At 35.9% G+C, this 27,447-nt stretch overlaps 2 protein-coding genes across 6 annotated transcripts; both read right to left on the bottom strand.

Annotated features, from left to right (window-relative positions):
* Positions 1-1,261: 1,261 nt before the first annotated feature.
* Positions 1,262-1,858, bottom strand: LOC141607851 (uncharacterized). Its single transcript, XM_074427200.1, has one exon. The coding sequence runs from the start codon at positions 1,856-1,858 to the stop codon at positions 1,262-1,264; it is 597 nt and encodes a 198-aa protein (XP_074283301.1).
* Positions 1,859-5,835: 3,977 nt separating this feature from the next.
* LOC141605711 (protein ANTI-SILENCING 1) lies at positions 5,836-26,746 on the bottom strand. 5 transcript variants are annotated; one of them, XR_012526435.1, is made up of 12 exons: positions 26,572-26,746; positions 25,990-26,381; positions 20,847-21,015; positions 19,738-20,753; positions 13,500-13,526; positions 11,702-11,794; positions 11,367-11,445; positions 11,070-11,160; positions 6,657-6,762; positions 6,408-6,524; positions 6,213-6,323; positions 5,836-6,104 (listed from the first exon to the last, which is right to left on the bottom strand). XR_012526435.1 is itself a non-coding variant. In XM_074424585.1 (11 exons), the coding sequence occupies exons 2-11, from the start codon at positions 26,350-26,352 to the stop codon at positions 6,273-6,275; spliced, it is 2,112 nt and encodes a 703-aa protein (XP_074280686.1). In that variant the 5' UTR covers positions 26,353-26,381; positions 26,572-26,725; the 3' UTR covers positions 5,836-6,272. The 5 variants fall into 5 exon arrangements, 2 of the variants coding, with proteins under 2 accessions (XP_074280686.1, XP_074280687.1); XR_012526436.1 differs by having other exon boundaries at positions 5,836-6,124; positions 26,572-26,725; XR_012526437.1 differs by having other exon boundaries at positions 6,663-6,762; positions 26,572-26,725.
* Between the last annotated feature and the right edge of the window lie 701 nt (positions 26,747-27,447).

Genomic DNA, 27,447 nt, shown 5'->3' with positions numbered 1-27,447 from the left:
TATAAACTTAATACATTCATATATGTTTTATTTTAATTTGTCATAAAATTAAAAGTGATCTTATGCATACAAACTTATAAACAATTTAAGGAAGAAAAATAATTTTCTCACCATAAAAATCGGATCATAAAGGGCACAAGTGGAGAACTCCTTCCTCCACTTGATCTTGAGCTTTCCATATTTTAGGATGATCCTCCAAGCACTCAAAGTAGAATGCCTCCAATTAGTTGCACCCAAGACTAATCCCATAATCCTTACACTATTATTAACTAGATAATAATATAAGTAACCTTAAAATTATTCTAATATTTTATGATTACTACATTTGTAATCTTGAGAATATATTAGAAATTAAGAACAAATTTCCATAAAAACAATTTTATGTATTTAGAGAGAAGTTAGAGTATTTCCTTTTTAAAACATATGAAAAATGAAAAACACCACTCTCCTAAATGAGGAGGGAGGGACGGTTCAAAGAGGGAGACATGGGGAGTGCAATTTTGATGTTATTTATGCCCAATAGCTTTTGGCATGGATTAGAGAAAAATATGGAAAAGACAAAAGCCAATCAAAAACAATGGCTTGTCTCATGTGTGTCTAATTGTGTCTAGTGCACACAATTCAAGGCACATTTTACACGGTCCAAAATGACCCATTTACGGGTCCATTTTGGTTCTTATATTTGTCGCACAAATACGTGTAATTTTATTTTAAACATCGTCTCATGTTTTAAATAATTCCCAATTAATTTCGTCTAACATTACTCCGCAAATATACGTGTACAACTGCACATATATTTTACGTACCAATATTAATCACATTAATCGATTAGTACAAATTTAATAATCAACCGCTTAATTATTAATTCCTGTCTCAAATAATTCATTATTCAATTATCGCATAATAAAAATAATAATTTCCGTGCCTTGAGTTCAAAACTCGAACTCTCTCTAAATAATTTGTTCGACTACCTTTTAGTCAATTTTTAGGAATTAATTAACTCGTATTGTCATACAATTAATTAATCTTTTCTATTATGGGAATCGTCCTTTAGGTGTGACCTCAAGGGATCAACTGACCACCACCGTCAAACGACAGTAATGTCAAACTCTAGTCAGCCAATCATTACCGATAAATGTTGGTCAGTTGACTATATATAATAGAATCATCCCAAGCGTATTCTTGTAAATGAGATTTAATAATGATATTTAAATCATGTGATCGCACTATTGTTGAGGACACATTTCCCAACATGCTTATCCTAGCAATTCTCCTTCGTATGATAGTATTTCTTGCAATGAGTGCATTGTGGTGGTGGTGGCTTCTCTGATTCCTCCGCATCATCTCTGGCATAATTGCTCCTTCCTTTCCCGCTATGAAATTTGACAGACATTGCAACATCATTGCGTTCCTCTTTCACTTTGGTGAACGAGGCATGTCGTTCTTCTCTCAGTACCATGGCATAGACACGGTTCAAATTAGCAATTGGGTCCACCTTCAGCAAGTTTGTTCGAACCTGTCCATACAACTTCGAATCCAACCCCATCAAAAACGGATGTACCTTCTCTTCCTCTTTCTCCCTTGCTATGGAAACCGCTGCTCCGCAATTACAGTCTTTTATTTTACTGTATTTTGCTAACTCGTCCCAAATGATCTTAAGCCTGGTATAATATTCAACCACCGTCTCTTGGTCTTGCTTGCATTCATTCAACTCGCTCTTGAGTTGATGAACTCTGGGAGCATTCCCAGCCGAGTACCTGCCCCCTAGCTCCTCCCAAACATCTTCAATTGGTTGAGCAAAAGTGATACTCGGATGTAACTTCGGATCTATCACATTCCGAAGCCACGCTCGCAACATCGCGTTGCATTGTCGGCACGCGACTAATTCAAGGTTGTCTTCTTCTTCATCGCTCACTGGTTTTTTACGTTTCCCTCAAGGAATGCTAATTTATTCTTCGCATCCAATCCATTCTTCACGGCATCTGACCACATATCATAGTTTGTGCCATCGAATATTATTTGCTTGACATTCAAACTAGGACTGTCGGAAGGATGAAGATATAGAGGAGATGTCATGGGAATTGTCTTTGGACCACTCCCACCTCCTTTCGATTTTACATCATCTCCAGGCATGATGGAGCAAGATGATTTTAATATTTTCGTTGTGAATTTTGTGAGAGAAAAAATAAATTTGGATCTTTTAGGCTCAGGATACCATGAGAAAATTATGATACCAGAATGATGATGAATATGTTATTTCTTCATACCTCAAATGTTGATAGAACCTTAGCTTATATACACTACAATATACAATCCTCATAATCTCCTTTCCTACTTTTAACTCCTACAAAATAGCAACTAATAATATCTATCCTTGAACAATAAGATTACATATACTACAAATATTCATAAGAATAATCCCAAGCATATTATGGAATATGCCTTGATATTATTCTTTTCAAAATTTATATGTGTTTACGTGTGGTGTTACTCTTTTATCATATAAAGTTTCCTTCTTGCTGAGTTTATGTGGTGTTTGTTTGAGACGCTTGTATTCGAGTTTTACTTATCTATTTTGAGAAAAGTTGATACCTTTGGATTCATGGTGAAGTGGGTAATTATGTTGGGTGATTTATTTGGATGAATACTATCATTTTCATGCTCAAAATTTCGTATTAAGACGGTCTAAAAAATGGAAGTAAAAACCGTGGAAATGGGCTGCATTGGGTTAGTTTTGGACGCGATTTTTAGGCTGAAATTGTTGTTGGTTCGAGTCAATTTGAAAGCTCATGTCTTGTGTGCATATACATGAATGAATAGGGTCTTTTGTTTGGATGAATTCCGCCTTTTAACATGCTTAAAAACTTGTCTTCAGACGGCTTCACAAATTGTCTAGAAACCATGTATATAGGTTGTTGATGGATGACTTTTGTGGACTGTTTTTTAGTCGATTTCACGGATGATTTGAGCCAATTAGTTAATTTCCGTCTCATGTGTATATCCATGTATGTAATGAGTTGCTTGTATGTGATAAATTCCACCCTTTTCATGCTTAAAATTTCGTCTTAAGACGGTCACAAATTAGCCTCTTGAAACCGTGAAAATGGGTTTTGTTGGGCAGTTTTCTCGGACTGTTTTGATGGGTTTCTTTATGCTAAATTGAACCAATTTTCTTTCTTACGTCTCAAGTATATGTACATGTGTAGATTGGGTCTTTTTTACGGGTGAAATCCGCCTTGTTCAGGCCTAGGAAACCGTCCTAAGATGGTTGGAAAAGGGCGGGAATGCTGCGTATTTTTGGCTGGAACGTGCTGTCTGGTTGTGAACTATGCAGATGTTGCCCGTTTGTACAGGCCGTGGTTGGCAGTGATGGGGTGCGGCTAGGCTGGGCTGGTCATGGCAAGGTCGTAGCCTCGGTTGGGTTAATTTTTTACCGTGAAATACTTGAGCTCGGGTTTAATTTATTTAATTTCCGTCACATGTTTTTGCGTCCTAAATTCTTTATTTACCATTCATTTATATATATTTCTCACATTAATCATAAATTTGGAATTTACTATTTATTCATGTCATAATTATATGAAATGTCTTAATTTTCCCATAACATGAGCTTTAATCCATTCATTCTCATTTATTTATCGTATGTCAAATACGAGTGATTTATTCTACTTATTTAATTAAATTGGGTCGTGTCCATGTGAATTTGTCATTTTGCTACACCTTTTGCTTGACTTATATTTGCGCCCTACTTGTGCTGTTCTGGCAAGTACGGGTTTGTCTACTTGTGATGTTCTGGCAAGTACGGTTTTGGCCACTTGTGCTGTTATGACAAGTGAGTTGTATCTTAGTCATTCCGTCACTTTCGTGTTGTTCTGGTGATTGGGGTACTCGATTTCCATTATGTCATCGAGTCTTGGATACGGGTTGTTCTGCCGTATTTCGAATCGGAATTATTTATTCCGAGAGTCTGGTCAGGTTTAAACTAGGACCGTATTATTATCGTAGTCCTACCCGGGGAAAATTATAGTCTAAGAGTAGTAAATGTCTTGCATTTTGGATGATTGCATATATGTCACTTTACTTGGGATACGTGTCCATGACTAATTAAACGTATTCAAATGTCTCACGTGATCAGATGAACTTATGTTATACTAGTATTAGTCACTTTGCTCTCTTTCATCAATTGATGAGTTTTATCCCATGGCATTTATCTGTTCATATTGCTTACGATTATTTTCTATGCCTTGCTTCATTGAGTTCTTTGTTACGTTTATTTTAACATAATGTGGCTGAGAGAACCCTGAGTTACTTCCCACTGACTGTGGCGTTCATGTTTCATGAATGACAGGTATTAGTTGGTGCTTATATGGGGTGAGACATGTGTAAGCTAGCGAGTACCTTGACCGTTGGACTTTATTTATCGTTTGCTATTCTTGTGCTGTCATTCATGGGATATATTTTCCCCATTTTTGACTATCACGTTTGTATGAACCTATGTTTATTTCCGCGTACTTTTTCTCCGTTGAATTTTAGTGAATCCCGCATGCTAAACCTTTATCGCGGGGTGTCACAATTTACCCCATCTACCACCACCCACCATCCTCCACTGGAAACTACCACCATGCCCGCCACTGCTGATGACCGCTCACTATATGTCAGCCATGTTAGCCTTGTAATCATGGCGGTCGTACGGCTGACAACCTGGCACTTGATAATTAATCAGCATGATGTCACTCTTGATCAACATTGATCTAAGTTTTGTTCATCATAATAATATGGACGGGGTTATGATATAAAGAAAATGAATTTATCAATCGACGATTTCGTTATCAACATTAATAACCACCACCTTCCCTATCACCCACCGGATATCCGACCATCAGCTCTGCCACCCCCTTGCGTCGTGGTTCTCCTACCGACCTCTACCCACGCTGGCAGACCACTATCGCTCACGTTGCCAGCCGATGACCATATATACAATGATTATATAACCGCAAAGTAAACCCTGGAATTAAAGAAGTGCCAAAAACCCATAAAAATATCATTAATTCGATAATAATTTGCAGTTTATGAATTAAATAACTGACCTATATTGAAATTATGAAAAAAATTGATGAAATTGGGGGTTTGTTGGTTAATTACGAAGCGAATTATGGCTTAGAGCTACTTTCACATCGAGGGTATGGAAATGGAAAGTAATGCGCAAAAAGTACCAAGTCGAGTAGAAAAACGTACTGCAAAAATAAATTGAGTAAATTTAATATCAAATACTTTTTAAAAAAAATCAAACGTTTATAACTATAGAATGTATATTTTATTAAATTTAAATAACGTGTTCCATGTCGTAAATTTCATGAGGTGCCGTGTCGGTGTCCGTTTTGGTGCTACTTAGGTCCCTTTTGATGAACCATGTCTATTTAATACTGGCCATAGCATTATCAAAAGAAATAGTAAAAACAAACAAAAATTAAACTCAATTAAAGTATCGTATTTTACGAGGAATGAGAATCCTTCATGACATCAAAGGCAATTAATATATGTTAGCGCCTTGGCGAGGCGGGCTCGAGAAATGCAACCTTGAACCAGCCCGGTATGGAGGGCAGGCTCGCAAGTCTTGGAAAATTGGATCAATTGCCAACTCTACACACTAGGGGGTAAAGTTTAATGACATACTCCAAATCTCCAATTTTGTACGATTTCGCAAAGCCTGCTTAGGGACACTGACACAGTAGCAATGGCGTTAGTGGAGACATCAGAAATGCCAAACTAGACAACAATGTTATCTCCAACTCTTCCAGAAGTAGGACACAAGATATCAGCAGCTCTGGAGGCAAGTGACAGGAAACTACTTGTGATATCATTACTAAAACAAGAATTGCTATTACCAATAGCCAACATGAAGCTCATTTACATGTATGTACATATACTGATCACTAATCGGTAGTCATGCCAGCTCTCAACCATAAGCAAGATGGTGAACAAAAAAACATTATAAAAGATTTGAGTGGCACCAAAGGCAACTGATAGTCTGGAACTGGAAATATCTGCTTTCGATATTGCATGCATTCATGCTCAACTTTTCGCCAAAATGTGATCTCTAGTTCCTAACATATCACGGCAGTCTCTTCAGCATTTACACGAGAATGATCAGCTGACCATCAATTTCACTGACAAATTCACGTGGCAAATATGCACCAGGATGGAGGACATACCGGTTCTTTAGATATGATTTTCAGCTTGGATTAAACCCTATTGGGAGCCAGATTGTAGGCTCACTTAGACTTGAGTTGCGTGTTCAGTTTTCTCATTTCACCCCCTTGATGCTGCAGAAAGATGAGGAAAAAGACTCAGGCAATTTTGACCAATCAAAGAACAAGATAAATCTTAGTCAACCGTAATTGGTAAACCTGATACAAATATTTCCAACACAAATCTGATCTATCTTGCAGTAATTGCCATTCAAGAGCCATCTCATACTCAAGGGTATTTGACTGAGATGAATGTGAGGTGGACACTGCTTCTCTCTGGAAGAAAAAATTAAAAGGGACATTAAACAAAATTGAAGAGAACACCAACGAGTTTCAATTTTTTGGATTAACACATGGAGCAGACTAGCCCTATCAGAAAATAGCTAGAATTGCAAATATGAACTCTACCATAACCTTCTGCTTTTGTTGTCTAGTTTTTTCAAGGACTATGTGACCAAAATATTGAGATTGCTTTCCATGCAGAGTCATACTATGGTTGGTCCCAACAAGAGGCCTGCAAACATATAGAAAAGCAAATCATGATCCAGCTACAAAAGTTTCACGAATCAAATACCAATCAAATAGTGACAAGGTATTGACTGAACCGCGATCAATTTATCACTGTTTTAAATGTTGCTGACATTTACAACACAGTGACCGAGACTCAGTCTCGGCAACCAATTCCGAAATAATGTTTCATACCGAGAGTTAACATCATGATGAAGAACTATCATGCTTTAACTCTTAAATCATAAGGCTGTAACTGTTTAACTGGTAAATACTCACTTGACGCAAACCAACTCGTCAGTCCTCGAAAAGTCAAAAGGGTGTTTGTGAAGCATTTAACAGGATATTTTAAAAAAACACACCACAAGTGTTATTTAACTAGCAACTCCCTAGTCCACTTTACAAAAAACTTGAAATATTCAAATTTATGAATAACAAGTTTAAAAACGTGTCCTCACATAAGTTTCCTCCAGTTTGGAACAACAATCCACGTATCGATAATATTGTGTCATGGCACGTATGACACTTCTCGCATACCCATTCTCGAGCTAGGGTGAAAAGGCTCAAGGTAGCAGCAATTTATAAACACAAACTTATCATGTTAGAAGAGGAAAACAACAACATCAGAGCAACAACAACAACAACAACAACATCAGAGCCTTAATCCCAAAATGATTTGGGGTCGGCTGACATGAATCATCCTTTAGAATCGTCCATGGGTGAACGCACACCTCAAAATGCGAAAAAATGAGCGAAACATAATACAAAGTCAAGGTAAACTTATTGGTTTTAAAATCGAATTCCAGATTTCATTTATAAAAACTTAAAATTTAAATCGAGAATAAAGATTAAAACGATTTTGAAAACCGAAATAGAATTTAAGGATCCGAAATACCTTAAAAGTAAACCAAGTAAAATATATAAGAAAGTGGTTGGTAAAAAGGTGTAATAAAGGAGAGAAGAAGAAATAATTTTTTTTTAAAAAATTAAATAAAAACACTAAATCTGTCGAATAACATCAAATACTAAAAGTCCACATGTATCCTTTCCCTCCATTATGCCCTCTCCGTCACCATATTCTCCTCAAGCCCATAAATCTCATATCGTGCTCTATCACTCTCAACCATGTCTGTCTCGGTCTCCCTCTACCCCAAGGGACCTTTTCAGTTCTCCAAGTTGAACTCAAAGTCTCTAGCCTCCTAACCGGTGCGTCCATAGGTCTCCTTCTCACATGGCCAAATCATCTTAGTCGATTTTCCATCATCTTGTCTTCTATTGGCGCCACTTTTACCTTTTCCCTAATCACCTCACTCCTTAATCGATCTTTCCTTGTATGGTCGCACATCCACCTCAACATACGCATCTCCGCCACACTCATCTTTTGAACGTGACAATGTTTCACGGCCCAACACTCGGAACCGTAAAGTAAGGCAGGCCTAATTGCCGTGCAATAAAATTTTCTCTTTAATCTTTGGGGCATATCTTTATCGCATAAAAACCCTGAAACACTCTTCCATTTCAACCATCACGCTTTTTAATTCTGTGATGCAACATCACCGTCTAACTCCCCATCTTTTTTAATAATAGATCTTAGATATCTGAAGAAATTCGACCCCTCAACAACATTCCCATCGAAAATAACACTCTCCACCTCTGTCGATCTCGACCCCGCCACGTTAGTGAACTGACACCTCAAATACTCGGTATTATTCCTGCTCAGCCTAAACCCACGAGTCTCTAAAGTATGCCTCCACAATTCCAACTTTCTCTCCACCCCCTCTTTTGTCTCATCAATCAACACAATATCAACAGCAAACATCATACACCAAGGGATGGTGTCCTGAATATCCCTTGTCAACTCATCCATAACTATAGCAAAGATAAAAGGACTAAGTGCGGAACCTTGATGCACCCCGATGGTAATGGGAAATTCTTCCGTTCTCCCAACATTAGTGCAAACACTTGCACTAGCCCCCTCATACATGTCCTTTATGAGGTCAATATATTTTCGAGACACACTTTTTCTTGCCAAAGCCCACCAAAGTACTTCTCTTGGTACCCTATCATATGCATTTTCCAAGTCAATAAAAACCATATGCAAGTCTTTCTTCTTGTCCCGATGGTGTTCTATCAAGTGTCTCATGATAAAAATCGCATCCATAGTCGATCTCCCAGGCATAAATCCAAATTGGTTATCCGAGATGTCTACACCTTTCCTAAGCCTTTGCTCTATTATCCGCTCTCATAACTTCATCGTATGACTCATAAGTTTAATGCCCGATAATTGGAACACTCTTGAACAACAACATCAGAGCCTTAAGCCCAAAATGAATTGGGGTCGGCTGACATGAATCATCCTTTAGAACCGTCCATGGGTGAACGCACACCTCAGAATGCGAAAATATAGAAAAGAAAAAGTGAAAAACAAGAGGGTAGAGAAACATAATACAAAAAAAGGTAAACTTAAGGTTTTAAAATCGAAGTCCGGATTTCTTTTATAAAAACATAGAATTTAAATCGAGAATAAAGATTAAAACGATTTTGAAAACCAAAGTAAAACTTAAGGTTCCAGAATACTTTACCTTAAAAGTGAACCAAGTATTAATATATAAGAGAGTTGTTGGTAAAAAGGTGTAATAAATCTGAAAAGAACAAATACATTTTTAAAAACTAAATAAAAACATTAAATATATCAAATAACGTCAAATACTAAAAATCCACATATATCATTTCCCTCCATTGTGCCTTCTCCGTCACCTCATCAAACCCGAGAAATCTTATATAATGCTCTATCACTCTCAGCCACGTCTGTTTATGTCTCCCTCTACCCCTAGCAACCTTTTCTGTTCCCCAAGTCTCGACCCTCCTAACTGGTGCGTCCATAGGTCTCCTTCTCACATGGTCAAACCATCTTAGTCGGTTTTCCATCATCTTGTCCTCTATTGGCCCCACTTTCACCTTTTCCCTAATCACCTCATTCCTTAATCGATCTTTCCTTGTATGGCCGCACATTCACCAACATACGCATCTTAAACTTTTATATCAGCCGATAAATTAATATATTCACTTTACTAACAAAATAAAATGAAGGCATTTCAGTAAATTTATTTACAAAAAAATTGTAATAGAGAAAGATGTGGCACGAGAAAGAATGTGTGATCCAAAACAAAAGACAACTACACACAATCTGAATCCCCAACTTTGGCAGCACTGCCCTTCCTAGTTTCTTCCTGGATAGTTGACAATCCATTTTCAGCAAGCAATACCGAAAAGATGATGAATTGTATAGTTCAGATATAAGAAGTCAATTATAAAGCTATGAAAATGGAGGAACACTGAAATTAAATATGTAAAGCATTTGATTAAGCAGAACCATAAGAATCTGATTACACCACTAAATGCAAGAGGTTACTCAGATTTGGTTCAAACTTCAAAGGGTAGGAAACGGGTGCGTACCCAAGAGTCAGACTCTACTATTTCATTATAAAAATTCAAGTTCTTGGTTTGAAAAATGAAGTGGCAGAGTGTCATACCACTGTCCAAGTTTCACGTGTCGCACATGGGGTATGCGAGCTCATATGAAGTGTCGAAGTAACATAACAAGGAGCTTTGAGAAACTAAAAATGCTTTCACAGCATTTCTAGTTCTGTTTTACCTACTTCTTTGATGAGAGAAGCCAAAACCCATTGGATGCACACTTAACACTTCTACTACTTCTAGGGATCGTCGGATCGTTTCAAAGTATCACAAAATTGTACCAGAAGCCAAAATTATGGTTCACTAAATGCATTTGGAAATAGACTAAATGAAAAGCTTGCTTAAAATCTCATTAGCTAACCATGCTCAAAGACTGAAAAAGTCTAATAAAAACAATCCTCTCGGGGGGGGGGGGGGGACATTATTGTTAAGCACATCTTTATGATACGGACATTGACAGCATCACTCATCAGACACAAAATTACAGAAATAGTATAAGACAACTTCGATAACGTAACTAATCTGCTTCTCACAGAACAAGACAAGTAGTGTCTATAAGAAAATGTAGAACCTTAGCCCACATTTTACAGTTCCATAATCTGTAACTGATACACTACAGAGACAGTTTGAGAGCACAAAGAATTAAATGCCAAAATCAGGTAAGAAAATAATTCTAGATCAAATTAACAATAGGCTGCTAAAAAACAAATCAACTTCCACAATGGGTGGCAATAATTCAATTCTTACAAGATCTTTTACCAATTAATCACCTAGCCCCCTCCTCCCGAATAGAAAGCAGGTAAGGGGAAAAGAATAAAAAAGAAAACTCGTACAAACCTTCCATTAGGGAGCATCAAGCAACCTTGTTCCAGCTTTCGCATGACCATCTCTGCAACTTCTCGATTGCTGAAGATGGCAAAAGCTTGTCCTACAAGAAAAATTAAATAGCTTAATTAAAGAAGAGTGCCTTTTTCACCTCGTGTAGCCTAGTAACTTTAATTATCACACTGGGTGGGCTTTAAAAGCAAAGAGAATGTTAAACGAACAGAGGCGAGGTCATGGTAGAGGAAAAATGATATCTTCAAACGAAGATTAGGCATCAGCAGTGAAAAAAAGAGAGAGATTCTGACATACCAGCATGCGGGCTAGATGTCGCAGTATGTTGCACTATTTTTACTGTACACCTTTCATGAAAACCATCCAAAATTATACCCTGGGGAAAATTAACACAGAGATAACAAAACTTTAAAGCTTATAATCCAATAAAAGGGTAGAAACAATATCTCATAAGTTTACATAGAATGTGCCGTTAGTCACACTCAGATACTTGTGACTCCATACACAAAGCAGATGCATTGATTTTTAACATAGAATGTCACAACATAACATCTGATAAGAAAACTTGGCCCATACCCCCAGGACAAAGAAACATAACATATCAAACAACATATATTATCATAACTTCACACCTGCACTTCATCCGCGCTGTATGTAGGATCCAAGTTCTGAAGAAGAACAAGCTTTCCTTGATCATTAGCACCGTTAATCCTGTCTTCCCAAAGCTACGAGAAAAGAAAGTTGGGTAAATTTTTGATGAAAGTTAAGATAAATAAAAGATCCAGAAAGATATGAGTAAGTTTTGGATAAGTAATAGAAGATGAGCCAAGGTTATGTAAAAAAAAAAGAGTCAGGAAAAACACAAATAGACTATACAAGGTGTTAAAGAATCAAACACCTTGCTTGATGGCATGAAACTACATGATTAACAGAGATATTTCAAAAAAGGCGAATTTAACAAAAAATAACCCAACTTTTGATAAGTCTTCCCAAAATAACCCAACCTTTTAACTTAAATAATAATAATCCAACATTTGTATTTTTGTCACAAAATGATTTATGAAATGGGGTAGTGTGTTTCCTTAATTTTTGTGCCAAAATGAAATGGGAGGTTTATTGTGAATGGGAGGGAGTATTTGGTAAAATAGTTTCATAAATCATTAGTCTATTTTGTGATATCATATGTAAAAAAATTTCATAACCAAAAAATTGGAAAAGTTCTATTTTGTTATATTTTCCTTAGTTTGTAAATGAAAAATTAATTAATAAAACAAATATATAATTTTTTGAAAAGAAATAAGATAAGATTTTAAATTAGTGGAAATACTTATGACAGATATACTTTTAATTTTTTAAACCATATAATTTACGCCTTTTAGGATTTTGAACCGTGCTATAAATTCTTTTCAATTTTTTTCCATGTTTTAAAATTATTCTTAAATTATTTTTTCATCACTTGTATAATTACTTTTGCAAAATATGGTCAAGTTAATGGATTGATTGAATTATCATTTTACGAAATATAAGTTAGATGTCGGGACATTTCTGTAACATAAAAGTAAACGTTAGATTATTTTTGTTAAAATCAAAAGGATGGGTTATTTTCAGAATACTTAACAAACGTTGGGTTATTTTTGTTAAATTTGCCTTCAAAAAATTACCGCAAATTGTCGATATGCACATAATATTTGTAAAATAGTGTCCCAAAATGCATCAAAAGATATTACTTCTGACCTCTGAGCACTTGTAGAAATCTCATAGACAAACAGCCAAAATGATGATCAACAACCCCGGCTTATAGAAAACACGGTCATTTAATTCAAGTACATGGCCAATAAATATCGCATAATCCAATTACCCAGAGTTCCATATGCATGACCAATAAAGAGACAGAAAGCATTAGCTGCAACTGATTAACCCAGCGCATTGAAGTATATAATTTATAGTACTTTCCTACATACTCAAGTGTCAAACACACACACACCCGCGCGCCCGCTGGTTAATGTGTAGTCAGACCTGAACTCATGATTTCAGATAAAAGGATCACGCAGGTAACTTTTAAAAAATCAATAATAACCAACATATGGAGAAACACATCCTCACAAAGGCCATGTATGAGTCTCAATGTAAAACATGCCCAAATCATCCCATTTATTTAAATACCTCAAGGAGATGTATCTGTTTCTCAATGATGATCCATAGATATTATACAACAATCTTAAGTGAGACCAATTGATGGAGAAAATTGTAGCCTCATATTCTTGTCAACAACCATACAAATAAACTACCAAATCCCAGCTTACCTTGATTACTAAGAAACACCACTATTTTAATCTTTGCAACAATAAAAGGTCAATCTAAAGCAAGTAAAGAGCTTAGGCTTATATTTAGCAAATAAATATAGAGCTCAGCATGAAGAAGCATACTTACACCATCTGTAAACCATTTGGTCTTGTCCTGTAAACACATAAACAGTGAGCATTGAAAGTTAGTGTACAAAAGAACAAGAACACAAAAACAAAAACAACAAAAAAACGAAAACCTTTGCAGAAAACCCAAAGAAGAATGATACAAATAAATTACTCTATATGAACCAGATTTAGTTATACTAGAAAATCACCACTAAGGGATAAGCTATTGATTATAGGTAGATTTTTTTTTTTTAAATTAGGCTCCTTAAGAAACTGCATGTTCCTGACAACAATTATGTTCACAATTGTTTTACATAGTTGCCACATTTTAAAATATCCCATTCCACTTCATCAAACTATTTCAAATGCGAGGCTGATGGTTCTTGCCAGAAATTCTTTACAGTCCAAAAATTAAGGCAGAATGCACATAGGCACATGGTTTAAAATCTTCTCTGATACATCACGTATAGCGTATAGCCTGAGATGTATCACTACCAATTTATAACGCGTAATAGGCCTATTTGCCCAGCTTGGCCCGTGAAAAACGGAGATGACCAAGTTAGAATTTGAACTGGCCAAATTTTGTTAAGAAAAAGACTACAAAGTTGCAATTTGTAGGTTAGACTAATTATCGTGAATAGATTTAATCTTCGCTTCATATGAAATAGACAAATGGACGATAAAGTATCTACGAAAGCTTTTAAAATAAATGTCAACCAAGATTCCGGACACCGTTACCACGACCGATACCGTGATTTTAAACCGTGCATAGATACTGAATATGATACAACAACAAAGATGAATGAACAAATAAGGTCTAGATGGGGGTAGGACAAGATGCTTCCATTTCATGACACTGTTTGCTGACAAAATGAATGAAGGACGAAAAGAACAATGTTAAGGAGCTTAAAGTTTTAGATGGTGAGACTATTTTGGGTGACCTTTTTTAAATAATGAGTGTTTAAAGTACTTTCTATGGTCTTCTTTTTAATATGGTCACTATGGATGTTTACTATCCACTATTGTTTTTTATACTTTAGTCATATTTTTAGCATAGTTTTGCAATTTGAGTCCATCTTGAGTCACATGGTTTACCAACGTAAAGGTCTTGATAAGTAATAGAATTTAGATATTTAAATAACATAAGAAACGCCTTTGGAACAAAAACTTGTCGAAATAACAAATAAACTACTTGCACCATAAGATCCTTTCATGTTGTCATATTTTATACTGTTAAGGTTAGAAGGGTCTGAATTAAATTGATCACGAGATTCACTCACTTTGTTATGATGGTCTTGGGTAAAGTAGATAATTTCTTAGTTATCTTTCTAAGGTGTTCAATCGTATTTGTACCATCTGCATGACTTTAGTTAGATTACTCAGATTACGGTGTTTTAATGTACCATCTACATGATTGTAGTTAGATTACTTAGATTAGAGTGTTTTAAGGCTCCACAGACGGTTAGGACTCAATTAATGGTTTAATATCCTAATTAGGGATGATAATGAGACAAGACAGCTAGCGAGCAATGGCCAAAGCTCGGCTCGGGCTAGGGCTCGGGCTTGGGCTCGGGCTCGGGACAAGAGCTTAACTAGTGAAGCCGCTAACGTTGGCTCGGCTCGAAAAGTTCGCGTGCGGCTCGAACTTATGTGATTAAATAAAATATTGCCTATATTTTATTTAAAGAGTTTATCCTTATTATATTTGTGTATCGCACAAATAAAATGTTTCATTGATTTGCCAAACGTTAACCTTCGAGCCTTGTCAATATCGAAAGAAAAAAAGGAAAATTTAACAACTATATATAGGCTTGAATAAAGCTCGAGTTTCTCGAGCTCGCCTTAAGGCTTGCGCTTGCCTTAAAGCTCTCAAGCCAAGCCTGGTAACGAGCACAATTTTTTCAAGCTCGAGATTGGCTTGAGCTCGCCGACAAGACTCTATAACATGTGAGAGGATCATCCCACCAAAAACCTAAAATCGATAGTTAAAATTAATGGTTTTGGTGAAACCACTAGGTTAATATTCTAATTATTAATAACTACTAGTAGGTGCAAATAGTTCGAATATAAAAAATATGAGCATGATCTTATTTAAATCCAAAAAGTTAAAGATACTTAGGAAAAGTGTACAAAAAAGGATAATTTGGATATCTAATCCAACCATTTAACAATTTTCTTCACCAAATTTTGGGTCTTTTAGTGTAACCACTTCAAGTTTCTCAAACCAAAACATTGCCTCCCCTGAGTTACGTAGCTACCTTATTACAATCAACTTAATCTTAATCTTATCCAATCCTAAACCGACTTCCCAAACTCACTCTTGCTTTATCCTTTACCATCTTAATATTGTTAACATCTCCCAGCAAATGTCACATCTTCACTCGCTTTTTCTTCAATCTCCACTCGTGTGACTCCCACCATATAACATATCATATTCGTGAAGCTTGAATCAGGAATATTATGGTATTAAACCCCGGTTGTTATGCGACCATACATAACAGATGTTCAAGTTTCCGCCCTAATATTTTCCAATACACAAACTTTGAACAATTGCAAATATTACACATGACTTAGCCGATACAAGGCTATTCAAGCCAATTCTAGATCGACATGGCTTACATGAGTGATGCAAAAATAAGCCACGATAAATAGTGACACTCAAACGGTGTCAAACGGGTCCAACATGTGAGGTTGATCGAATACGGGACGGATCATATAAGGGTTTGGTCATACGGATCTCATGTCGGGTTATGATCGGAATACAGGCCGGCAAAAAGTTTACGACGTGTTTTATTTTATCATTTTCCAACCCAAAAAACATAATTTTTAAAATTAAATCATACTCCCTCTTATTTATTGTTGTTCCCCTTTCTCTTTAGCACAATAATTAAGGGAATCAATTTGGACCACACAATACACATGAACCCACATCAAATTGATTTTGGACCATATAAGTTGTCTAAAAATAGAAAGAGGGAACAAAACCGGAATTGGATGGAAAAGGAAAGGGGAACAACAAATGAAATAGGAGGGAGTATTTAATAACTAATAATATTATTATATTCATTATTTTAAAATTATTTTATTATTTAATGATATAAAATTAATTATTTAATTATTTAATTAAAATAATTATTTATATATCATTTCAAATATAATATAAAAATATTAATATTTTAATAATATTCATAATTTATCTTTGACCCATTGGGCCGGGTTGGGTTTTGACCCTAAAATAACATGTCATTTTGGATCGCGGGTTAGGATTTACGGGCCTTTGACGCTAAAAATACCGGGTCATGTCGGGTCTAGGGGTCCGGTCATGTTTTGACAGTTCTAGCAACATTTAGAGTAACATGTAAATTAAGAACTTTAATTCTTCATTACTAATCGCGTGTAAAAAATTTTGCATATTAGTTGAATATATGAAGATTCTTTAGGTATGACTATTACAAAGTGGTTTGAGAAAGAGAGAATATAATATGAAATGTTGCATGTATGTGACACTACAAGACAAGGAAAATGATAGAAATAGATACGGCAAAAATGTAGAGAACTTTTGGAGTGGATATTTCCTATAGAAGGCTACTAGATCTCGCAAACACTTAAGATTTGAATCCCGTTCAAGTGAATCAATGTTATTAAGTGAAAATCTTAGTTTTGACTTCGATAATTATTACTCCCCATAAAGATTTTACACATTTCCTTAAACGTTTACTTCACAAAGATTTGCCACATTTCCTGGGCAATTTCAAAAAGATTTATCACTTCCCTTATTTGGTAAGAATTACATTACTAAGTGAACTTAACCCGTTATAATCAAAGTCATTACCCACTAACCTTAACCTAACTTAATTTTTAACCACCCACTATAACAACCTCACCCTCTTACCTAGACCCCCACGGTTAACGACCGAAACGGAGACGAAAAGGAGACGCAGAAAAGAGAACTCACCAAATGTGATGGCGGGTTAATTCCCTCGTCCCTGGACCCGTTGTGGCGGTTGGTAAAGCAAATCGGAGGAAGAGAAAAAGGAGAAGGAAGTGTGGAAGTGAGGAAGGGGATAAGTGTGCCGATATGCACATGTGGTGGTCGCTTGGCCGAGGTGATTTTAATTTAATTCATAAGTTATTATAGTCTCTCAGTTGCTAACATGAATCAATAGGCTCAAAGTTGAGCCCAACTAACATGAATCATAACTAACGTGAATCATGAATCATTATCTGAATCTGTATAGGTTTGAATCCGCCTATATAGTCAAAGGTAAATAAACGAAGTAAGGTAAAATAGATAAATGATAAACAAAACAAGTGTGTTTGCAAAAACTAAAATAAAAAGTAAGAAAAACGTGAAAACCAAGATTATAGCGGCAAAACAGTTTTAAAAACAAATAAATAAATCTTTAAGTAAAAATGATACTCCCTCCGAGTGATATGTATCTTCCCCTTTCTCTAATATATGTGAGCAGTATTTACTTAAAGATTGCCTCTAAGTGATATGTATCTTCCCTTTCTCTAATATATGTGAGGAGTATTTACTTAAAGATTGATAAATCTTTAAGTAAATTCCAAAAACTCAAACTAAATCTTCAACATGGATTCTCTCTCCACAATACCCTCTCACTTGCCACTCTTATTAATTCCCAAAAGATATCGCTTTCAATTACTTTTAACCATGTTTGTTTCGGTCTTCCTTTTCCCCTAACAATATTATCCATTCCCCAGCTCTCAATTCTCCTCACTGGTGCCTTCGGTGCTCTCCGCCGCACATGGCCAAACCACCTTAAACGGGTTTCCCTCATCTTATCTTCAATCGACGCAACGCCTACTTTCTCTCGAACCACCTCGTTCCTCAACCTATATTATTTGTTATCATTTCTTGTGTGGCCACACATCCAACGAAGCATACGCAACTCTATGAATAAACGACATGCTTGAGAAGTCGAGGCGAAGAATCCAATGACATTTTTGTGCTTTATACCGAATGAGTCTTCCTTATATGACATTTATCATTGTATCTTTAGGCTTACAAGAAATGATAAATAAGAGCTGGATTAGGTAAATTTGTGATACAATTCGGTTCAATATTTTGTGTACTAAGACTATTGAATCTTTTTTTATAAATAATGTTAAAAATTACGAAAAAAAAAACATAATTTGGTTCAAAATCAAACTTATTTGTGAAAATGGAGTGTTTACCGTATTCATAAAAAGGAAAATAAATCTTCATCATTTAAACATGTAATTGCCAATGGCAAATAGACCTAAAGGTTCGTTAAAGAAGTAAACAAGTGAATTCCCCATAGATTGTTTGTTGGGGCCTTGAGGAACATTGAGAGCTTAAGAAGAATTCCCGCCATAAATCAAAGCCACTTAAAAAATGAAGATCCATAATTTTTACAACCGTGAAAATGGGGAGGATGGGTTAACAAAGTCTTAGTCCCAAAATGATTTCGGATGGGTTAACATGAATCATCATTTACAATACTTTATCCATGTCTTATCCCTCCGCAATCTTTTCCGTTCACCAATTTCTGAGCCTCCTAACAGGGGCATTAATTGGTCTTCGCCTCACATGCCTCACATGCCCATACTGTCTTAGTCATGTGTGTGTCTAGTGTCTACTTACAATCGAGATACGTTGTTAACCGTATTCAAGTGTCGCATTTTTTTTAAAACGACACGTGTGACACTCGAAACATAACTTTGGTCATATGTTTGATCATATATTCCTTTTGTGCGTTAGAATTGAAATTATACTTCATAAGTTGTTTGCTTCTCCGTTGGGAGTTAAATGTTCCACTTTCACCTTCACCTTCACCTTCACCTTCACCTTCACCTTCACCTTCACCTAACCGTGAACTTCTCTTCTCTTTGTCCGAAATATTACTCACGAGGGCTTAAGAACTTAATCATCTTTGTCTTTTGTATACTCATCACCTCTAACACTGATTTGATTTAATTGGGTTTGAGGTGTTCATTAGTCCGCATTCTCTCACACACAATATATATTTAACCTAATTGAACAACCATTTGTCGGGATGCTTCTATAAATAAGTCAAGGATCTTGAACTCTAATCCATAAAATACCAAGGTTTTACTATATTAGCTTTGATCGTTGATAGTGGACGCAAAAAAAGGACGGAAAGGAGTCAAATGGAGAATGAATGAAAAAATAGTTATCTAATCATATTTAATTAAGACTACGAGGCTAGCATGGGATTGTAAATCACGTAGATAAAAGCAATAGAACTTACGAGTGGTGGGAGAGTGACTTCTTTAACTTGGGCATAACCTCCAACCTCCCCATCTTTGGGTTGTTTGATCTCTTTACCCACTTTGTTAGTAGATTGATGTTCACTAAAATTATTGGTCCTCCTTTTCTTGGAAATTCCTTCGCTTGTAGCATCCCGCTCTCTTAATAACTTTACTCTATCCTTGGATTCTGCAGCTCTATTTGGACGATGAGGAGCCTTACTGACACAGTTATCTAAGTCTTTGTCTTTTGATTGTTTTACAGATACTTTGTCAGGTCTGTCACCAGATTTGCCATTTACCGGACTATTGAACTTCTGCTTCCCAAGAGGAGTACCACTTATACTTTCAGACTCACTAATCAACTTGCCTCCATCAGCAATTTCAGCAGCACACGCAACAGATCGTAAAACATTATTACTGGCCGGAGAAACATTGACAGATTTCTTAGTACCACTGACGATCGATTTTTTAGCAGTAACATCAAGCTTAAGTTTCTTAGATGGTCTATCCTCAGACTTAGCTTTATCTTTATCTGCAACAACAGTGCTCTTTTTAACATCATTGTTTGGTTCTGACTTTCCATTTTCAGTGGCAGTAACAGTCACTGTACCTTCACCATCCTTATTCAATTCAGTTTGCTTTGAATCAGGAGACTTTGAATTGATTTGCTGACCACTTCCCAACAGACATTTAGATGTAGAAGGAACCACACTCAAATTCTCATTTGTAGCAACATCACCTTTTTCTGTTAATTGCTTCTTTTCATAACCCAATAACGAACCTAAACCAGCATCAAACTTAATATCTCTATCACTGTCCTCAGTGTCTTTATTTCGAGTTCCCATTTTCTCTACACCCGCTACCAAAACAGAATTATTAGCCACATCTACTAATGTATCTGCCGCAACATCATCTTTGGCAGAAATCAATGATTTCACATCAGCTGTCACATTCGCACTATCTAACTTAGCAAGGTCCACTGATTGAAGATTTTTTTTGTTCAACAACAATTCAACTGTGACAGATAAGCAGATAAAAGAAAAGCGTCACTACAAAATGGCTCTCACAAAAGTAATAACTGAACAGATTTCGAAACGCAAGGACACACCATCTATCATGGCTATCTTTTCATCCAGCTTATCTGAAATTGAAAGATTTTTGACATCAAAGGTGCGATAAAACACATAGTCCGCCAACTCAAGTTCGTCGTTAGATGGTTGTCGATTCCTGTCATCCTTTGAGATGCACATAACATTGCACTTTCCAGCAATTGCTTCCTGAATTGACATGAACAGAATCAGCGGGCACAGCAAACTCTTCTTAAAAGGCAAAAGACCTTTCTTAAAGAGTCACGTATGGACCCCCATGAGAGGGTTTGCAAACTCAAATGAATGCCACAACGTCCCTTTCAACTTCGTCATAGTAAGAGTGAGGACATTGTGTATACCCAACTCCCCTTACATAGATGTGTAATGGTGCCAATCCAACACATCAAATACTTCGAGCTATGTTACTTTGACAATTCACTTTAGCCTACGAGTTGTGAGTCCAATATCTAACATCTCGGCACGACACGACATGACACGTGACACATCATTTTAAATTAAAACATGAATTGCTTCAAATAATAGTCATGCCTAACCCTACAACATCAACAACATGTTGTGTTAGACACTTCCACATGAGAGCAAAATAGTCGTCAAGTAGAGGTGATCAAATGCGGGCTTGGGCCGGATGCGGGCCGGTCTAACATGACTTTTTTGGCCCACAGACATGCGGGTTAACGGGTTTTGGGCAGGTTCGTGGGCCCAGCCTTTGTAAATTTTGGAAAATACGTTGTCTAAACCCGCTTTGTTAGCGGGCCGAACGGGACCGCCTAATCGTCCCGTCCATGAATAGCTCTATCGTCAAGGTTAGCGAGATCAAAGCTCAGCTGCTGCGAGGCAAACCGACTAAGTCATGTTACAACAAAGAGTGGTTTTAAAAGTTGTGCCTAATCATCACAAAACACAACTCTCATAATATTAAATGTTGTATTCTCAGTAGAGTTTGTGTTGTAGGGGTTGGCGCTACATAGTCAAGGTTAGCGAGATCAAAGCTCAACTCTCAAAGTGCAAGCGAGTTAAACCGACCAAGTCATATTACAACATAGAGTGATTTAAAAAAGTTGTGGCTAATCATCACGAAACACAACTCTCATACTATCAAATGTTGTATTTACAGAGTATGGAGGAATTAATCAAACAACCCACATCTCTATCTCTAGAGTAGGGAGGAATTAATCAAACAACCCACTCTATATGTGTTTCTTTTTATTGTGACGCATTCTTCTCTCGTGGTAATTTACAATGTACCTTTCCTCATTGGTCATTGGAAAACAACAAATGAGTCTTTTGTACACGCATCCAACCCTTTACTCCAACATAGGCAACAATCTAGAATCTGAAGGCACTCTACATTCTTGTTATAGTATCATGTATAAATTATTCCTAGAATTGGGTGAACAAAAACCCAATAAGGGTCACGCACGATACGACACACGATGAGAGGCGTGCCATTTTTGAAAAAGAAAATTGCCTTTTTGGAAATTAAAGAGGATGAACACATTAAAGTGTAAAAGTAGTTATAGTGTTCCAAAGAGAAGGGCAAAATAAAAGAAAGGGAAAAAAATATGAAAATTGAATCATAGTATCCCTTGCTAGTTATCCATTATCTAGATGGCATATTTAATGTGCAACGAGACATTTTGGCTAGTGCGCCACTCATTAGTTGATGACATTACAAGAAAACATAGCTTCCATAAATTCAAGATAGCTTATGTGATTAAGCAATGGGAATTATGAGCTTAGGTTTGGATTAATGAAATAGATTTAACAAGCTCAACAAATACACGATTAAGTTTAAGGAGAAGCCACAAAACTTAACCAAACGAACTGGAGCTTGTTGAGCTTCCACCATCACCGTTATCTCTCTTAGACATAGATTCACAAGAGATATTGTGCTTCAATGTAGGGCAACATTACAATACCTTTACATTATGGCATGAAATTCAACATCATCTCATCGCAACTTGATGTAAATCCACGTTTCATACATATGATCGATTTTGCTTTATAATACGAGTGATCATGATGTTAATTAATCATTTTGGATAAATTCCGGATATAGATTCTCATTCTTTGTTTTGTAATAAAAGGCAAATGAGAAAGCTGAAGAAAACACGTCACCAACTAATGTGAAAGTGAGATAGCCGAGAGGTAAGAAGGTAATTCCTTAAAGCCTATTCTCCACCATATTGTAGAAAAGAGTCTTACCCAAATGTCTCTATGACAACTTCAATTTGCAAAAACAAGATGCAACCCCAAGAAAACACATCCTCATGCACGGTAAAAGGCTCACTTTAACTTACTTTTACAACGCACATATTTGATGTACTCCAACCCAATAAACAATTAGCACCTAATCCAATACATAGCATACGCAATTATCGTGAAGCATTCACCCTCATAAAAAAATGTGTCACTATTTTAATTCAAAACAAAAGTTAGTTTGTCTATCACTTTATTCAACAGAGTAGAGGTTTTCGTTGCGCTTGCACTTGTCTAAAAGCTTAAGCACTTATATAAGTTCCAAACTTTGAAAGTTCACTTTTATAATATCATTTCTCCACCATTTCTTATATCTCTAGTTTCTTCCTAAAATCATCCACCATGAAAATTTTAGTCTCAAAGTTTGGATAGGAAAAGGGAGGGAAAGGGAGGAGACGTGGAATGAAGGAACGGAATGGAGGGTGAATGGAGGGGGAGAGTTTCTCTCCACGTCTTTTCTTTAGTAGAGATATTTAACTTGTGGATTCATTATCCTCCCCTTCAAATCCCTCCACCTCCATTTTGCTACCCAAATAAAGAAAATAACTTCCCTCCATTTCTCTCTAGTTCCTTTCCTTCCAAGTCCACTTATCCAAACAAGGTTTTAGAGAATAAAGAACTCCAAAAGGCAATTTAGAAGTAGTAATGTAAAAGCCCATGATGTAAGATATTACATTTCTCAATAAGTCCTTAGCTTGGCCATTGTAAGAGTCCATGATGTAAGATATTACTATTATCCAATATTGGGCATTACATTTCTCAATAGGTCCTTAGCTTGGCCATTGTAAGAGCCCATGATGTAAGAGATTACTATTATCCATTAGCATCCCAAAAAAACAAGGAGTTGCACAGAAGATTGTTCTCTACATTATTAGCTATTTTCTTCGTTTGCTTCAATTCTTTCCAAAACTCTTTAAGGGGGTGTTTGTTTCGATTCATAAAGGTATGAGGTATGAGTTTGGAATGAGCCAAGCCCATAGCAGGTGTTTGTTTGGCAAAAACTGGAACATTTTAAGTGAATTTTTTTTACATTTATTTGATCAAATCTTCATTTTCATGATTTTTCAATATCAAAAATAATTATTTTTAATGTTGTATTTTAGTTTTTTTTAACTTTGATTAAGGTCATCCACATTCCATCCAAAATGGAAACAAACGCAAGGTATGAGGAATCAAGTTCCAAACCCATAGCACCCGGGTATGATTCCTAATTCCAAATTCACACCCACGCGCGAACCAAACGCCCCCTAAGTTATAACAGTATTCTCTTAATTTTTAAGCACATTTCTACAACAAGACAAGCTCTCCTTTTTTATCATTTAAACTTCATGAATCCCACTCTAGTATAATCATGTCAGTAGATACCACAAAGTACAAATAACTACGAGAAAAATTTTCACATAGATCTATTCTATTATATAAACAATAACATTAAACCTATACCTCAAAGGCTCCCGCAATTTCGCAAATGGCTGGGTAAGGTATTTCCATAACAAAACACTATTGTAGCTTCAAATATGCAAAGCAAACAACAATGAACGGTACCAAGAAAGATTATGTTTGCAAAGTTATCATATAAAATAACAAGTCACGTATGGCGGTGAAAGCTCACACCAACCAAAAGAATTGACAAATACAAATCTTAGAATCATATGGAGAAATAGTTTAATTTAAGCCTTACCATTAAAAAAAATATTTTCAATGAGACTATCCATCTTTCAATACATTCTAAACCAAATCCTATTACTTGATGTGAGAACAAATTACGCACTTCACAATCTTTTTTAATATTAATGTTAGTTTACTCTTTTTTTTCCTAGTAATCCTTTTTTATGCATCTTATTGTTTGGTTGATATTATTATTTTTGTTATTGCTTCTTTTTCCCAATTGCTACTTTACCAAAAAAAAAAAAAGGGTTTTTACTTTTCTATGCTTTCTTGTTCTGACTAATTTACTACTCCCTCATTTTCTATATTTTCTTCCTTATTTCCTAAAACGGATTATTCAGGTTTTCTCCCTCTTTCTTATTTTGGAAACTTTTACTCTTATTTTATTCATCCCTATCTCCTATCACCGAAGCCCACCCAACTCTTTTACTACTAATTTTTTCCTTCCCTTAATGTTTGTGGCCCACAATTCCTTATTTAACTCCTAACTATTCATCCCGCTCTCCTATCACCAAACCCCACCCAACTCTTTTATTCTTATTTTATTCTTCTCCTTAATACCCGTGCCCACAAACAATGGGAAGAAAATATGGAATTGGAGGGAGTATTATATAGATTGTTTTTATCGTCTGTTTTAATATAAAAAAAAATCAGTCATTATTACACCTATATCCACTTTTATATGATGATCGTGCAGTAGACCTCAAATCATTGTGGGATTGCTCTGCTGTTTTTGATTGGGTTCTGATCCTTGATGAGATTCATGTGAGTACATCCATTTCCTGGAACATATGCTTCCATGGGTCTCCTAAAACATAACTTATTATGAATCTTCCTTACAAGTTTCAGCCAATACATTTTTCCAACGATTTACTCCACAAAATAATTTCCCGTATACTTTAAAACCAAAGCCTATAATCCACCCCAAAATAAAAACCTGTCAATGAAGAAGAGACTACGCCTCCAGTAACTCATAACCTTCCAGTCATACCAACACCAAGGGAAGAAAAATGTAAACACGTCTAATTGGCAGTCCAAAAGCATGCTAACAATCAATCAATCAACAAAAATCAGGGAAAACTAGTGGCAAGTAAGAAAAAATACGAAAACCTAACTACAACTCAACTATATACCACACGGGGAACATAATCAAGCAAATTAAAGAGAGATAAAGCATAAATCATCAAGGATAACACAGATAAACAAGAGTATTACCAGGGGATTAATATTGGTCAAGCCAGGGCCGACACCAGTTCCCAAAAAGATTTCATTCTTAAGCACATTCACACCTTGCAAGTGATTAGAAATTTCAGAAGGCCGAAAAAACCAAAGAACTTTAACCTTCCTTTCTTCAGTCTTGGCATTCCCCCAAATTCTAACAAGTTTACCAATATACGGCTCGCTTTGGCCTCTCTTGAAAAGGTAAACGCAATCGTAGAGAGAGTACTCAACACCATCAAACATAAAAGACTGATAAAAACATACATCTTTATCACCAGGGGCTCGCCCTCGCCTTTTCAACCATTTGAATTCAATCTCATCCCTAATTTTAGCATTTTTCCTATTCTTATCCGACATTATGAATAGTAATTGCGAAAATTCGTAACCTACATTACAAAAATCCATATCAATAACAGTAGTTAGATTGATAATCATGTAAGCAGAATACAGAAACATAGAAATTGATTAGATTATCGATTCAAAGTTGATACAGCGATTATTTAATTAAGAATTTAAGGTTCATTTGTAATGTAGCGAATAATTAAGAGCCAGAGGATGAGAAAGAAAGAGACTTACAGAAAAACGAAGAACGGCAGACGGAGGAAGAATGAGAGTGAGTGATACTAGAAGGAAGATGGAAGTAAAATTGGCGGAGAAGAGAGGTAGAAAGAATCGGTTATTATCCCAATACCTTTTTTGAGTTACCTGCCAAACGATACTCCGTTAAGATAGAAATAAGTTTTTAAACTTTTGAAATAGGGCAAATCATCACAAATTCTCATTGAAGACCGCCTATATCCGTCACAAGGAAAAGTCGGGTCAAATAGTTGCATATTCGGCTGAAATGGGAGGAGGGTGGGTTGCTAGTGGGCTTATTATTATATTGTGAAACTCTCGATTTTTGTGCAACACATATTATTCTATTAACAACCCAACCCCACACTAACCCAAACCCATCACCCTTTGTGTTGACGTTAGTCACACTCAAATCAACTTTCAAAAAATAAATCCTCAGCAATCTTCATCTTCTGTGAACTTCTTTCTTTGATCCATAATTTGTTCTGTAAAATTATGTAAATCTTCACTCAAAATAACAACTTATTCTACAAATATTATTCACTAAAAAAATGGCAGAGGAAGATGTTTGCTTGGTTTTAGAGACGGTTTTAGAAGATCATATGGGTGTTGTTGATAACGATGATAGTGTGGTGCCAGTCGTTACTGACGATGAATTTGTGACGATGATGATAAATAAAGGTTTGTTTTTGTCCCTTTTTATGACGGTAAATGTTTTTGTTGTGTTTGTTGATGATATTTAGGGCATTATAGCTCAATCTAGGGCAAAATTTTTTGTGTTCTTCATTTTTTTGTGTTCTATATTTGTTGTCTTCTACATAATATTCTAAGTTGTTAATTTTTTATGTGGCTAATAAAGCGTTGTCGTTAATGGAT

This window comes from Silene latifolia, chromosome 10 (assembly GCF_048544455.1).
Source record: "Silene latifolia isolate original U9 population chromosome 10, ASM4854445v1, whole genome shotgun sequence".
In the NCBI taxonomy this organism is placed as follows: domain Eukaryota; kingdom Viridiplantae; phylum Streptophyta; class Magnoliopsida; order Caryophyllales; family Caryophyllaceae; genus Silene; species Silene latifolia.
Note: the sequence above shows the minus strand (reverse complement) of the source record. Positions and strands in the feature narration are given on the sequence as shown.